Source organism: Pituophis catenifer, unplaced genomic scaffold, assembly GCF_029215685.1.
Source record: "Pituophis catenifer annectens isolate HBS135680 unplaced genomic scaffold, rPitCat1.0.hap2 SCAF_18, whole genome shotgun sequence".
NCBI lineage: Eukaryota > Metazoa > Chordata > Lepidosauria > Squamata > Colubridae > Pituophis > Pituophis catenifer.
Genome location: NW_027256898.1, coordinates 3,556,413 through 3,572,518, shown reverse-complemented (window position 1 = coordinate 3,572,518; position 16,106 = coordinate 3,556,413). Strand labels below are relative to the sequence as shown.

The following is a 16,106-nucleotide window of genomic DNA, read 5'->3' as shown; positions in this document are numbered from 1 at the left end:
TGCAGTTGCCAATTTTCGATCCAGCAGGCAGATTTCCCCCCCCCCTCCACCTCTTCAGAGAAGGTCGCCCTCTTCTGCTCAATTCTGCCCACCAACTGACGTCCGAGCCAGCCAGCTGCCAACTTCTCCAGAGGACAGACAGGGAGGTAAGTTGGAAAAAAAAAGCTGGCAAACTCCCTTTCTACCGAATTCCGCCCTCCCCACGGAAAGCCATCGGAGGAGAGAGCGTGGCGGTGAAGGGGAGGGGAAAGGGCTGTGCGCTCCAGCCACTCCTGTCAAAAAGGATTCATGACTTGGAGGAAAGAGAGAGAGAGAGAGAAAGAGAGAGAGAGAGAGAGAAAGAAAGAGAGAGAGAGAGAGAGAGAGAGAGATTACAAAAAAAAAAGGAGAGGAGAGGAAAGGAAAGGGACAGAAAGTAACTTGCAGAGATTTCGCAACCCTTCAGGGAGGGGAGAAATATGTATATGTTTTGAAGCTGGGGAGGGTGTCTGTCCCAGTCAAGGCCAGGGTAGGATAAAAACACCGACTGGCTCTGGAGCTGCGAGACATCAGAATATGCCTGAGTCGGGACGCACGCTTGGCCTCCTCCTCACCAATGTCAAGGCGTTGGGTTTAAGGTAGCCGCTGCCCCATCCATCCGAAATCCGGAGAGGACTTTGCTATGAGTTCCCCGGTTGCCTGGCTTCTGATTCTCTGCCTGCTGGATGATGTCCTGGCCCAGAGTCCTCCAAGAGGTGAGCGGCTTCGAAGGGTTTTTGGATTTTTATTTATTTATTTTTGGAGATCCGGGGGTTTGAATCTGGATTTGAGATCTTCTTCCCAAGGAGGGTTCCCAAGCTTTGGTTCGGGGTTATGGAAAGAACGGGTCTCCCCGGAATTGCCGCAGGGAGGTTCTAGAGTAACCTTTCCCGGAGCCCAGCTGCCTGGGGATGATGGGAGGCTACAATCCTTGGGAAAATCCTGGGTTTTGGATTTTTGGATTTTGGAAATCAGAGTTTGAACTTGGATTTTGAATTTAGATTTTGTAAATTAGGGTTTGAGTTTTGAATGTAGATTTTGGAGATAGGAGTTTGAATTTTTGGATTTAGATTTTGGAGATCGGGGTTTGAATTTTTGGATTTTGAATTGAGATTTTGGAGATCAGAGTTTGAATTTGGATTTCGGATTTAGATTTCGGAGATCGGGGTTTGAATCTGGATCTGGGATCTTCCCAAGGAAGGTTTCCAAGCTTTGGTTCGGGGTTATGGAAAGAACGGCTCTCCCCGGAATTAACGCAGGGAGATTCTGGAGTAACCTTTCCCGAAGCTGCCTGGGGATGATGGGAGGCTACAATCCTTGGGAAGATCCTGGGTTTTGGATTTTTGGATTTAGATTTTGGAGATCGGGGTTTGAATTTTTGGATTTTGAATTTAGATTTTGGAGATTGGGGTTTGATTTTGGATTTTGGATTTAGATTTCGGAGATTGGGGTTTGAATCTGGATCTGGGATCTTCCCAAGGAGGGTTCCCAAGCTTTGGTTCGGGATTACGAAAGTACGCCTCTGCCCAGAATTATGTAGGCAGGTCACGGAGTAACCTTTCTCGAAATCCAGCTCCCTGGGAATGATGGGAGGCTACGATCCTGGGAAGATCCTGGGTTTTGAATTTGGATTTTGAAGAGGAGGTCTCGCGGATGCCAGAGCTGGCAGATCTGGGTGGATGTGAAGGCAACGGGATCTTGCTAGGTTGAGGGATACACCCTGAATGATGCTTCCTGGGTTTTAGGAAAGGAAGGTGGAGATTTTGCCCTGATTGAAAAATTGTTTTGCTGTTTCTTAGCTGCTTCGGGGGGGGGGGGGGAAACAAATGCAAATCTGGAGGTTTTTTAAAAAATCTTTGTAAGGAGCAGTTAAAGCCAGGCGAGGGTCTCTGCCCCGAAACTGAAGCCCTCGCCAAGCCCCAACAAATTGGATGGCTGGGAAGACGCTGTAGGGCTGCTCTTTATTCTATAGGTTTTATTTTGGATGGATTTTGTCTGAAGGTAGTTGGCGAGACGTCGAAGGAAGGAAGGCAGAATTTGGTCTGGAGAAGGCCGGCTTCAGTTTAGCTAGGAAAGCGGCTGCCTGGCTGTCTGGGGGAAACGATGGGAGGCTAACACAACCCAAGGCAGCTCAATGGCATCTGACAGGGGAAACTGAGGACCACGGAGACTGAATGATGTGGCCGCTTCGATGCAGACGTGGATCCATTCATCCATCTGTCCAACTTCGTCTGGGGCTGCGGTCGTTGACGGCGCTTGGAGATCTCGAGCGATGAGGGAAGCTTGCCGGAGTGACAGGAAATCCTATTTATTTGGAAGTGGCTGGGAAGAGCTTCTGTGCGCACAGCAGCTGCCCTGTCACCGAGCCACGTTAGGGGTAGGGTGAGACCGTGGCATCCCTTTAAGTCGGAGATTGTCTGCTCTGCCTGAAATCTCCGTCTGAGGTCTCTCGGCCTTCTTAATTCTGGTCGTTGAATTTAGAGCTTCGGGCAGGCAAGGCAGAGGCCGGGCTGGAAAAATGGACAATATTCTTTCTCGGTTCTCCAAATCAAGGTTGAATAGGTGGTCACTCTGAAGGTGATGTTTTCTGGAGAGTTCTCTGTCCCAAAGCCAAAAGGTGTGGTCCTGATGCAGCAGGGATCAACTTTGGCCAAATCTGCCTCTTAATCTATATGTCGGCGCTTAATTCCAATTTTCCAAATAACTTTAGTGCAAAATGAATCTTATTTTCTTTCTTTCTTTCTTTCTTTCTTTCTTTCTTTCTTTCTTTCTTTCTTTCCTTCCTTCCTTCCTTCCTTCCTTCCTTTCCTTCCTTCCTTCTTTTGCTCCTTCTTTCTTTCTTCTGTTCTTTCTTTCTTTCTTTCTTTCTTTCTTTCTTTCTTTCTTTCTTTCTTTCTTTCTTTCTTTCTTTCTTTCCTCTCTCCCTTTCCTTTCCTTTCCTTTCCTTTCCTTTCCTTTCCTTTCCTTTCCTTTCCTTTCGTGCAGAGGAGAGCAACCAGGATGATTAGGGGACTGGAGACTAAAACATATGAAGAACGGTTATAGGAACCAGACATGGCTAGTCTAGTGAAGAGAAGGACCAGGGGAGACATGATAGCAGTCTTCCAATATCTGAGGGGATGCCACAGAGAGGAAGGGGGTCAAGCTATTCTCAAAGGCACCCGAAGGCCAGACAAGGAATAATGGATGGAAACTGAACACAAGAGAGATTCAACCTGGAAATGAGGAGAAATTTTCTGACAGGGAGAACCATCAGCCCATGGAACAGAAGTTGCCTTCAGAAGTTGTGGGAGCTTCATCCCTGGAGACTTTCAAGAAGAGATTGGACTGCCATTGGTCAGAAATGGTGTAGGGTCTCCTGTTTGGGCGGGGGGTTGGACTAGATGACCTACAAAGTCCCTTCCAACTTTATTAAGCTATAACTTTTCTCTCCTCTCCTCTCCCTTCCCCTCCATCCTTGCTTCAGATGCTGTTCCTCCTACACTCATAGCCCACAGCAGAGTCAAAATGCATTTCTTACACCTCATTTCCCACTGGCTTCCCCAGTGTTGTCTGGGGAAGATGGGAGATGTTATGACAGCCAGGAACTAGGTCTCTTTGCAACAAGCTTCCGAGAGAAATTAGAAAAAGTTTCCAGGGAAGGTAAAGCACCATCCATTCTCCCTAGCCTTCATCCTTCTTTCAAGCACCTGCCCTTCCTCTCAGGCTTCGCAATCCAACAGCCATCTTCAGCTCTGTGCGAAGAGCTATCCCACGCTTGGTTGGCTGGTGAAGGGGGGAGGTCCAAGTATTCCTTTCGCTGTTTACCCAGACAGGGAGGGTCCTAAGCCAACAAGACAGGCGATCTTGACTGTAGCTGTGGGGAAGAACGTTGTGAGATAAAGGGCAATTTTGTGGTAGGTATGCCTGTCAGGAATGGGGTGGGTTTTCCTTCGCTGTACCAGCAAGAGAACCGACGGCATAAATTTTACAGTCTCAACCAACTGGGACATCTGGGCAAAGGGGGGAAAAAATGTCCCTGTTCCTTCTTCCAATTTCCTCTATATTACATTTTTCCTCGAGGATGGAAGGGGGAAAGGAAGAGAGAGAGAGGGAAATATATATGCAGAGGACCTCTGCCAGGTCTGTTCAGTAGATTGTGACAAGGATGCTTAAAATTAACCTGGTTTTATATATATATATATATATATATATATATATATATATATATATATATATATATATATATATATGCAGGAAAGCTGATTCCCAGTTTAAGCAACAAGGCAGTGTTGTTTTTTTAAATTACCTCCAGCTTTTTTCTGGGAGTAGCTCAGCCGCACCTTTTCCCAGGTATGCTTGATTGTGATTCAGCCTTCTTTCCGAAGGCATAGTCACCCTGGACATAACTGGACAATAACCGGGACAGGAATAAATCCTTGCTTGGTTTCATCAAGAGATTTTAACTTGGAAAAGCTCCAGAAATTATTTGTGTAAAATCGAAGGAAAAGATGGATATCCCTATAGGCTTAAGAGCTCAAAGACATGAGGCAAATGCAAAAGAGAGATGGGAATGGAAGATTTAAAAAAACGCAAAACACGGCTCCAAGTTCATAACCTTGGAACAGATTTCTGATATCATCTAGCACATATCCACGTGGAACTAACCAAGCCCACCTACCTTCAGAACGGCAGTCCTAGTTTTTAAAGCATTTTGTCCTGGATAAGATTGTCGACAACATGCTAAAGGTAAAAGGTAAAGGTTCCCCTCGCACATATGTGCTACTTGTTCCGGGCTCTAGGGGGCGGTGCTCATCCCCGTTTCAAAGCCAAAGAGCCAGCGCTGTCCGAAGACGTCTCTGTGGTCATGTGGCCGGCATGACTCAACGCCAAAGGCGCACGGAACGCTGTTCCCTTCCCACCAAAGGTGGTCCCTATTTTTTTTTTTTTTAATTTGATGTATATGCCGCCCTTCTCCGGAGACTCAGGGCGGCTTACAATGCGTTAAGCAATAGCCTTCATTCTTTTGTATATTTTATACAAAGTCAGCTTATTGCCCCCACAAACTGGGTCCTCATTTCACCTACCTTAGAAAGGATGGAAGGCTGAGTCAACCTTGAGCCTTGGAGAGATTCGAACCAGCAGAAATTGCAGGCAGCTGTGTTAATAACAGGGTGCACTAAACCACTGTACTATCAAGGCTCTTTTTTTTCTACTTGCATTTTTTTTACGTGCTTTCGAACTGCTAGGTTGGCAGAAGCCGGGCCAAGTCACGGGAGCTCGCCCCGTTACGCAGCCCCAGGGATTCGAACCGCTGAACTGCCGACCTTTCGATCGACAAGCTCAGCGTCTTAGCCACTGAGCCGCCGCATCTCTTACCACATGCTACGGATGACCAATTGCCATTGGTCCAATTGGTAACTTTCAACGTATCACAGAACCATCTAACAAGCTGCGACCGATTCGGATAGAAAGGCCGGCTAGTCCATACTTTGTAATTGCGTGTACAAGAAGGCGCTGTTTTGAGAACTGGGAGTCACTCTTCCTCCGAGATGCATGACGCCAATCCCAAATTTATTTTTGGTTCTTTTTTTTTTCCCGCCCCGCGGGGAATTGGCACTTTTGAGAAAACTGCAGTAAACTGATGTATAAATAAGTTGGGGGTTGGTTATTTTTTTTTTTTAAATCCCAGCAGGTTAGAGTGACATGGCATCCCAGTTTCTGGCACCGGGACAGGATTTCTCCTGCTGGGTCTCTAGCGCCCACACGCATTGCGTCACAACTGGCCACCCACTTGTAAGGCCTGATGGAAATGCAAAACGTTTTGCTGACATAGCAGGACTGTTCTGTTTTGCTGGGGGGGTGGGAACCATAGAGAACAGTTCCGAAAGGTCACATGGGGGGGGGAAGAGGAGGAAGTTGTGATGTTTTGCAACTAAAGTCACACCCACAGCAATCCAAAAGGGGAGCCACATCAACTCGAGGCCCCAAATTATCTCTCTGTTCCTCTCCTGAATGATGGACCCTATGTAAATAGAGATAGGCCTCGACTTACAACAGTTCATTTACGTAGTTCAAAGTTACAACGGCACTGGAAAAAAGTGACTTACGACCGTGTTTCACACTTAGGACCGTTGTAACAAGTTCCCCAGTCACGTGGGGATTAAAATTCACATCCTTGGCAACTGGTTACGTTTATGACGGTCGCAGTGTCCTGGGGTCACCCTTTTGCAACCTTCTCACAGGGAACATTGACGGGGAAAGCCGGATTCGCTTAATGTTGGATAACCCTTTGTCTGAAGTGGTGTAGGGTTTCCTGCTTAAGCAGGGGGCTGGACTAGAAGACCTCCAAGGTCCCTTCCAACTCTGTTATTCTATTCTATTCTATTCTATTCTATTCTATTCTATTCTATTCTATTCTATTCTATTCTATTCTATTCTATTCTACTCTACTCTATTCTATTCTACTCTACTCTATTCTACTCTCTGTTCTCTATTCTCTATTCTACTTCATTCTGTTCTATTCTGCTCTATTCTACTTCATTCTATTCTATTCTATTCTATTCTATTCTATTCTATTCTTTTCTATTCTATTCTACTCTACTCTTTCTCTGTTCTCTATTCTACTTCATTCTATTCTATTCTATTCTACTCTATTCTACTCTCTGTTCTCTATTCTACTTCACTCTGTTCTATTCTGCTCTATTCTACTTCATTCTATTCTATTCTATTCTATTCTATTCTATTCTATTCTATTCTATTCTACTCTACTCTATTCTACTCTATTCTACTCTCTGTTCTCTATTCTCTATTCTACTTCACTCTGTTCTATTCTGCTCTATTCTACTTCATTCTATTCTATTCTATTCTATTCTATTCTATTCTATTCTATTCTATTCTATTCTACTCTACTCTACTCTATTCTACTCTATTCTACTCTCTGTTCTCTATTCTCTATTCTACTTCACTCTGTTCTATTCTGCTCTATTCTACTTCATTCTATTCTATTCTATTCTTTTCTATTCTATTCTACTCTACTCTTTCTCTGTTCTCTATTCTACTTCATTCTATTCTATTCTATTCTACTCTATTCTACTCTCTGTTCTCTATTCTCTATTCTACTTCACTCTGTTCTATTCTGCTCTATTCTACTTCATTCTATTCTATTCTATTCTTTTCTATTCTATTCTACTCTATTCTGCTCTCTGTTCTCTATTCTACTTCATTCTATTCTATTCTATTCTATTCTATTCTATTCTACTCTGCTCTCTGTTCTCTATTCTACTTCATTCTATTCTATTCTATTCTATTCTATTCTATTCTACTCTACTCTACTCTACTCTACTCTACTCTACTCTACTCTACTCTACTCTACTCTCTATTCTATTCTATTCTATTCTATTCTATTCTATTCTATTCTAAACTTAACAAACTGCAGTGAGCTTACTTAACGACTGTGGCACGAAATAAAATGGAGCAAAACTCACTTAACAACCATCTCGCTTAGCAACAGAAATGTTGGGCTCCATTGTGGTCATAAGTCGAGGACTACCTGTATATCTGTTGGGGACCAAGGAGTCCAATGCATGCTATACAGGAAAGTGTAGTGGTTAGAACCTGGGTCAGGAGCCTTAGACAACTTTGGCTAGTCTACATTTCTCTGCCCACCTTCGTAGGGCAGAGGGGAAGCCGGGGATTCACTTAACAACCGTGTTAGCCACGGTGGCTAGAAACGTCATAAAATGGGGCAAAGCCCACTTAACAAATGTCTCGCTTAGCAACTCAATTGTGATCGTAAGTCGAGGATTACCTGTATTTCCAGCTAATCTCCTACCTTTCTCCATTTTGGGGGATTTGTTTAATCCGTCTTCGTCGCGCAGGATAAGGGTTCTGGGAATTAGCTAAAGCTAGCATCCCACGCAGCTCGAAGCTGTAACATAATCCAGAGCGATCCACATCTGGAAAAAAAAAATGGAAAGAAAGAAACAGGAGGATGAGGTTTCGGGAAAGCCAAACAGTGGGTTTACATTGTCCTCTGCACTCCAAAATCAAAAGCCAACTGGCTCAAGACACCCGTTTTTGGAAGGAAAACTCACTTTGCATCCTCTTTTAGGTTACCAGGAATGTGACAGTTTAATTGCCGGTCCTGCCATTGTATAACTCAAGAAAGGATGGAAAACCATCAACTCCAAAAGTTTTAACAAATCCGTTTTTCATTCCCACTTTTTCCCACAAACATCTCCAGATTTGGCTGATGTTTAAAGACTTCTGGACAGGCCTTTTCCAATTGGGTCAGGGAACTGGTCCAGGTAAGGATTCGAGTCCTTGCCTACGCAAGCCACATTTCCATTATCAATGCTCCTACTCTGAATGAAAGCCACAATTATTGTGGCCCACACACTCCCATCGTATCTCATCGATCCCAATGGGGGGTGAAACATCCCTCGTCTCCTGGACTCAATGTATAATTTCCCGAACAAAAGCTGCTTTTTCTTTTTCCGGGTTCCTTGATTCTGGTGATGCAGTGGACTAAACTACTGTTAAAGTAGTATTTAGCTGCCAGCTGCCTGCAATTACTGCGAGTTCAATTCTCACCAGACTCAAGGTTGACTCAGCCTTCCATCCTTCCGAGGTAGATAAAATGAGGACCCGGTTTGTGGGGGCAATAAGCTGACTTTGTATAAAATAGAACACCGCTTTGGGGGGGGGGGCAAAAGCCCTACTAAGCAGGTATATACAAAAGTATGAAGGCTATTGCTTAAAAGCATTGTAAGCCGCCCCGAGTCTCCGGAGAAGGGCGGCATATAAATCAAACTAATAAATAAATAAATAAATAATAAGCGAATGGGTTTGCAAATATCGTGGCTGGAGCAGCCCACCAAATGAGGTTACTAATTATACATAACAGAATAGGATGCAGACCCTGGGATCTTCAGCTACTAGTCCAGAAGACAAAGATAGTAGCAATAGACATCTCTAAGATGTCTATTGTCTCATCTTCTCCAGCTCTTCCCTCCAGGACAACCATTTGTCTGAAATGGCATAGGGTTTCCTGCCTAAGAAGCGACTTGAAGAACTCCAAGGTCCAAGGGAGGACTTCAAAAATTTTAGTAAGGGATTCTCTGCCTGGTTGCTGGGTGGGTGTGGCTATGGTGAGCGTGGCCTAGTCAGCATCCTGCACCACGGTGGGTGGGGGTGGGGGTTTTGTCCTCCCCGGGCTCCAGAGGTTTCCTCAAGTCTCCGGGAGGGAGAAAACAGCCTTCCCCCCACACACACCCCGGAGGCCCTCCGGATGCCAGAAATGACCTGTTTGCCAACTTCTGGTGGGACTGGAAGTTGGCAAATGGACCATTTTCGGCCTCCGGGGGGGGGGGGAAGGCCGTTTTCACCCTCCCCAGATTCCTAGAAAGGCTCTGGAGCCAGGTGAGAAAAACGGGCCTTGCCCACCACCCCATGAGGCCCTCTGGAGGCAGGAAACAGCCTGTTTCCCTACTTCTGGTGGGCCCAGAAAACCCGAAAATCAGCTGGCCGGCGTGCGCATATGCGCCGGAGCTGAGCTCACCTGCCCACTGATATGGCTACGCATGCCACCTGTGGCACGTGTGCCATAGGTTCGCCATCACGGGTATAGGGTCTCCTGCTTGAATAGGGATTTGGACTAGAAAAGCTCCAAGGTCCCTTCCAACTCTTTATTATTCTGTATTCTGTATTTATGACTTCTTAGCTAAAGTCCCCCCAAAGATAAAACTGCCTGTCCTTAATTTGGGCACTGGATTTTCTTGTGCAATTGAAACAGCCATTTGCACGGCACGAAAAAGAGGTCCACAAAACAATGAATTAGGATTAAAATGCCGTGTAAAAGGATCGTAGGTGCTTTCAGGTTCTCTTCATCTGGCAATGCAGGACAAAACAGAGAAGGGGAGGCAGGGAAGGAGGGAGGGAGGGAGGGAGGGAGGGAAGGAAGGAAGGAAGGAAGGAAGGAAGGAAGGAAGGAAGGGAAAGAAAGAAAAGGAAGGAAGGAAGGAAAGAAGGAAAGAAAGAAAGAAAGAAAAGAAAGAAGGGAAGGGAAGAAAAGAAAGAAGGAAAAAAGAATGAACAAAAGAAAGAAAAGGAAAAGAAAGAAAAGGAAGGAAGGAAAGAAAGAAGGAAAGAAAGAAAAGAAAGGAAGAAAGAAAAGAAAGAAGGAAAGAAAAGAAAGAAGGAAAGAAAGAAAGAAAGAAAAGGAAAAGAAAGAAAAGGAAGGAAAGAAAGGAAAGAAAGAAGGAAAGAAAGAAAGAAAAGGAAGGAAGGAAGGAAGGAAGGAAAGAATGAAGGAAAGAAAGAAAAGAAAGAAGGAAAGAAAGAAAGAAAAGGAAAAGAAAGAAAAGGAAGGAAGGAAAGAAAGAAGGAAAGAAAGAAAGAAAAGAAAGAAGGATAGAACAGAAAGAAGGAAAGAAAGAAAGACAGAAAAAAGAAAGAAAGAAAAGGAAAAGAAAGAAAAGGAAGGAAGGAAAGAAAGAAGGAAAGAAAGAAAGAAAAGAAGGAAAGAAAGAAAAGAAAGAAAGAACAAAAGAAAGAAAAGGAAAAGAAAGAAAAGAAAGAAAAGGAAAAGAAAGGAAGGAAGGAAAGAAAGAAAAGAAAGAAGGAAAGAAAGAACAAAAGAAAGAAAAGGAAGGAAGGAAAGAAAGAAAGGAAAGAAAGAAAGAAAAGAAAGAAGGGAAGAAAAGAAAGAACGAAAGGAAGAATGAAGGAAAGAAGGAAAGGAAGGAAGGAAGGACAGACAGACAGACAGACTGACTTTCCTGGAAATCGATAAATTGTCCTTAACCACGCCATGTAGCATCCTGTTTCAACAACAGGCAGTTGGAAGTCCCCAGGAAACACATAAACAGGATGCGAAGTTCTTCCAATTTGCCTTCCGTGCTATACTATTTAGTGGTAGAGTCCCTCTGGGCACGGAGGTTCCACATTTCTATCTGAACTTTCAATTAAGCCTCAGCTCTTCTGTTTTCGCCCAAAACCATGGGATCTGCCAGGGGAAGGGAAGGGGGGAAAGCCTGTGCTTCTCTTCCTTAACCGTGCCACCTTCTGATCAGCACGTAGAAGTGGCCAGAGGCAGGGCACATGTGAGTAGCAGCCCCTCCACGGGAACGACCGGATCCGGCCCTCGCCCGGGTGGCCCTTGGCTGGCTGAGGAATCGAGGCAGGCAGGCGTGATGAGAGAATTAGCTGGTCGGTTGCTTCGCTGGGGGGGGAAAGAAAAACAAAACCCAAATTGACTTTGCGGAAAAGGCAGACACGGAGAGAGACGAGGCCGTCGTCGAGACCACCCTCGCTTTGGAAGTAGTAAGGGCTGGGCTCAGCCCCTCCCGTCTTTCAGCAGAAAGGATTCCGGGGGGGGGGGATAAAAAAATGCCTCTGCCAAATAAATAAATAAATAAATAAAAATTGGAGAGCTATTCCTTATTAGGACCTTCACCGAGGAAGCTAAAGAAGTCCAGCAAACTGGCTCCTTTCTGAAGGAAAATAAAATAGGGGGAATCGGACCGAGGGAAGAATGGAAACCAATATTGAATGGACTTTAGGCCAGGGGTCTCCAACCTTGGCCACCTTAAGCCTGGCGGACTTCAACTCCCAGAATTCCTCTGGGAATCCCTCCCAGAATTCCTCTGGGAGGAATTCTGGGAGTTGAAGTCCGCCAGGCTTAAAGTGGCCAAGGTTGGAGACCCCTGCTTTAGAACTGAGCTCACTACGGAAACTCAAGTCAAAACACTGTTGATATTTTGAACGGATGCTGGGAAATCATTGACAGACGTAATAGAATAAGGTTCATTTTTGCATCCGCTTCAATGGCTCCCGTTCGTTGGTGGCATTTCTTCCTCCTTGTCATCCATGATTGAGCACACGGCCAGAAGGACGCTTAATTATTAAACAATATAGCGTTCAGTGCTTTCCTTTGATGCAACTTTCCGGAGAAGAAGTCACTTCTGTTTATTTCTGGCAAGCAAAACGTCTCCCAATCCTTGGTGTCAATTCCAGGGAAAATGCAGACCAGGGTTTTAGAATAGAACCGCAGAGTTGGAAGGGACTTTGGAGGTCTTCTAGTCCAACCCCCTGCTTAGGCAGGAAACCCTAAACCACTTCAGGCAAATGGTTATCCAACCTCTTCTTTAAAACTTCCAGTGTTGGAGCATTCACAACTTCTGGAGGCCAGTTGTTCCACGGGTTAATTGTTCTCACTGTCAGGAAATTTCTCCTAAGTTGCTTCTCTCCTTGATGAGTTCCCACCCGTTGCTTCTTGTCCTACCCTCAGGTGCTTTGGAGAATAGCTTGACTGCCTCTTCTTTGGGGCAGCCCCTGAGATATCGGAACGCTGCTGTCATGTCTCCCCTAGTCCTCCTTTTCATTAAAGTAGACATCCCCAGTTCCTGCAACCGTTCTTCATGTTTTAGCCTCCAGTCCCCTAATCATCTTGGTGGCTCTTCTCTGCACTCTTTCCACTCTGTACCTTTACTACCGGTTTGCAACGGGGCCGCATGCTTGTTTTCGCTCGTGCGTGCACAAAAGCGTCCTGATGACGTCGGGGTCGGTGGGTGGAGCCTCCCGCCGGTTTTACTACCGGTTCTATAGAATCAGGAGCAACCCACCACTGGTCAGGAGCCTTAGACAACTTTGGCTAGTCTCCATTTCTCTACCCACCTTCACAGGGGTGGTTGTTGCTTTGGAGTTACAACAGGGAGAGAGAGGGAGGATTATGCCTCTCTCCTTGAGTTGTTAGCAGGAAAAGCAGGAGCAGCAAACCTTTCCAAACAGCCCGCCTAGGGCCGTGATGGTGAACCTATGGCACAGGTGGCACACAGAGCCGTATCAGTGGGCACACGAGAGTTGTCCTAGCTCAACTCCGGTGTACATGTGCGCGCCAGCCAGCTGATTTTCGGCTCTTCCAGACCCACCAGAGCCTTTCTAGGAGCCTGGGGAAGGCGAAAACGGCCTTTCCTACACACACACACACACACACACCCCGAGGCCCTCCGGAGGCTGGAAACGGCCCATTTGCTGACTTCCTGTGGGTCTGGAAGTCCCGTTTTTTGCTCTCCCCAGGCTCCAGAGCCTTTCTAGGAGCCTGGGGAGGGTGAAAACGGTCTTCCCCACCCCCACCCCCTGAAGCCCTCTGGAGACCAGAAACGGCCTGTTTGCCGACTTCAGAATGTGTGTGTGGGGGGGGGGCATATTGAATTATGGGTGTGGGCACACGCATGTGTGACACCCCCCGCGACCCCCCCCGCTTTTGGCACGCGACGGCAAAAAGGTTAGCCATCACTGGCCTAGGGGTTAGATTTCCTTCCGTTCAAATAAAAATCCCAACGATGCGATGAAAAAAAAAAAAAAAAAAAAAAACAGCCATCGGGATGATTTCCACACACCCTTCCCTGCCACATTAAGAAATGTAATTCTGGGGCAACGAACGCAGCGGCTTTGAAGTTAACTGGGTGGGTGGGGAACACAGCAGTTTTATCGCCGGAAGACCAATGAGGTGCATCAGTCGAAGAGTAATCGAAGTAGCAGGCTGAGAAAGGATGGGTAATTCGGCAAAACGGAGGGATGGAAACGGAGCATCCCTTTTCTGTGTGTTTTTCACTTGTAAAAATGTTTCCGCGGTCACTCCCTGGTGGTGTCCTTTCTTTTTAAATTCTTCCTCCTTTTGGCAGTTGCAAAACAAGACTTAAGCTCCGGTCCCACTGAGGTTTAAAGGTTTTCTTTATGGCCAGCATTAAGCCCACCTTCTGTTGACACAGCACCAGTCCTCTCCTTCCCGTTGGTGCATTCTTTTGAGGGGGTTTGTTGTTTCATCCAAGTCTGTTGCTATGTAAGTATATCAAGAACAGCGATGCTGGCATCTCAACCTGGGTTCTTGTTTCTCGGGGGGGGGTGGGGGGGAAAATAGGGATGTTCTCTTTTTCCGCAAACAAGTCCATCTGTGAATTTCCAGGGGACGTCGCCCTCCTTTGAACTTGCGGCGAAAAAAAACGCAGAGGATGAAAGGTTCCTAAGACGCTGGGGAAACTGCTGAAGTCTAGGAAGCAATCCAGTCAGATCAGGGGTGAAATCCAGCAGGTTCGGACAGGTTCTGGAGAACCGGTAGTGGAAATTTTGAGCAGCTCAGAGAACCGGTAGTGGAAATTTTCAGCAGTTCGGAGAACTGGCAAATACCACCTCTGGCTGGCCCCCAAGTGGGGTGGGAATGGAGATTTTGCAGTATTCTTCCCCTGGCATGCCCACCAAGCCACGCCCGCCAAGCCACACCATGCCCACCAAGCCACGCCCACAGAACCAGTAGTAAAAAAAATTGGATTTCACCACTGAGTCAGATATGTATATATTGTGTATGTGTTTGTGTGTGTGTTGCTATTCAGCAGGTTCTGACAGGTTCTGGAGAACTGGTAGCGGAAATTTTCAGTAGTTCAGAGAGCCGGCAAATACCACCTCTGGCTGGCCCCCGAGTGGGGTGAGAATGGAGATTTTGCAGTATCCTTCCCCAGGAGTGGGGAGGGAACGGGGATTTTGCAGTATCCTTCCCCTGCCACACCTACCAAGCCACACCACAGGACCGGTAGTAAAGTTGAGTTGCCGGCCATATGCCGGCCATATTTGGACAGCGCTGGCTCTTCGACTTTGAAACAGAGATGAGTACCGCCCTCTAGAGTCGGGAATGACTAGCACATAACTGCGAGGGGAACCTTTACCTTACCTGCCTCTCATTCCGCAATGCCTCCACCATTTTGGTTGCACGTGACTGCCTCAGACTCATTTCCTACCATTAATAAAGGGGATGGGTGTTCGATTCAGCTGGGGCTGCAAGAGTGGGAAGGCCACGTGCTCCGTTTTCTCTCTTCCCCCCACCCCCACCTATTTACCTGCCTTGCACCCAATTCCAGAAGGGATCCAACAACCACATTCAGGCTGGCATTTCCTGACTGATGATGTTCTGAGCCCTACCCAGCACATTTCCTGCCTCTGGCGGTGTTGCGAAAACAGACCAGGGAAGTGCGTTGCCAAAGACTGAAGTTGGTCATTCCTGCACTTTTCCTTCATGGTGCAAAAAAAAAAAAAAAGAGAACAGATTTCAACCTGTCTGTTCCTTGCCATTGCTTTGCTCTGTCGTGGTCTTCTCTGACTCTGCTGCAAAGAGGGAGGAAGGTGGGGGGGAGGCTGACGTGTCTGGATTCCGCCTCCCATCAGCCCCGGCTAGGAGAGTTGTCGGGGATGATGAGCACTGCAGTCCAAAGTCATTTTGGAGGCTCCCTTGTGAGATGTTGCTTTCATACAACTGCAGGGCTTCTGTAGGAGACACAGATGTGAGCAGCCAATTGGTCCCAAATAAAGACAGAGGCGGAACATCCTTCTCTCGGTTTTGATCAGCAAATGGTACACTGATTTGAGTGTTCAACTAGAACTGAGAGGAGCTAGTCCTCAGGAAGTTAGGCTTGCTCCGATTCCCCCATCGCAAGTACATCAATTCTCTTTCCCCGTCTCCGCTCCCCTTGCCCATCAATCCCTTTCCGTGGTCCACGAAGGTGGCATCACAGCCAACACCCAGCAAGCCAAATTGCTGGTGACCTTCTACTGCTGCACCACAGAGAGTATTTTAACTTACTGCACCCGTGTACGGTTTGCCAATTGCAGAGTGGCAGATAGGACGGCGGTCCAGAGGGTCAACGTCGTTGCCCAGGGGATCATGGGTTGCCCTCTCCCCTCTTTGGGAGAGCTTGATAGCTCCCGCTGCCTTAAGAAAGTTCAAAACATTCCTAAAGATCCATCTCATCCCTTTTTTTGAACTATTACCATCTGGCAGACGGTACAGGACAATAAAGATAAGGACAAATAGACTGAAAAACAGCTTCTATCCCAGAGCAGTAACTATATTGAATTCTACTATATAGTGCAATATTAATGCAATATCAGGGGTTTTCAATTCAATTGTATATAGAATGTGAAGGAATGTGCGTTTTTGTTTTATTTTTATAGTTATAATGTGCACTGAAGATGGCATTTAATTTCATTGTGCGACAATAAACTAATTAAGCAAGCAAGTGGAAATGTGGGGGGGAGGGAATATATGGCTAATATTT

At 46.2% G+C, this 16,106-nt stretch overlaps 1 protein-coding gene across 1 annotated transcript in view; it reads left to right on the top strand.

Moving 5' to 3' along the window:
- Nucleotides 1-373: 373 nt before the first annotated feature.
- VWA1 (von Willebrand factor A domain containing 1) overlaps nt 374-16,106 on the top strand; it is a 32,591-nt gene continuing 16,858 nt past the window's right edge. The window contains exon 1 of the mRNA XM_070956162.1: nt 374-734. Coding sequence (XP_070812263.1) covers nt 662-734 — 73 coding nt within the window. The 5' untranslated portion in view covers nt 374-661. The remainder of the gene's footprint in view (nt 735-16,106) is intronic.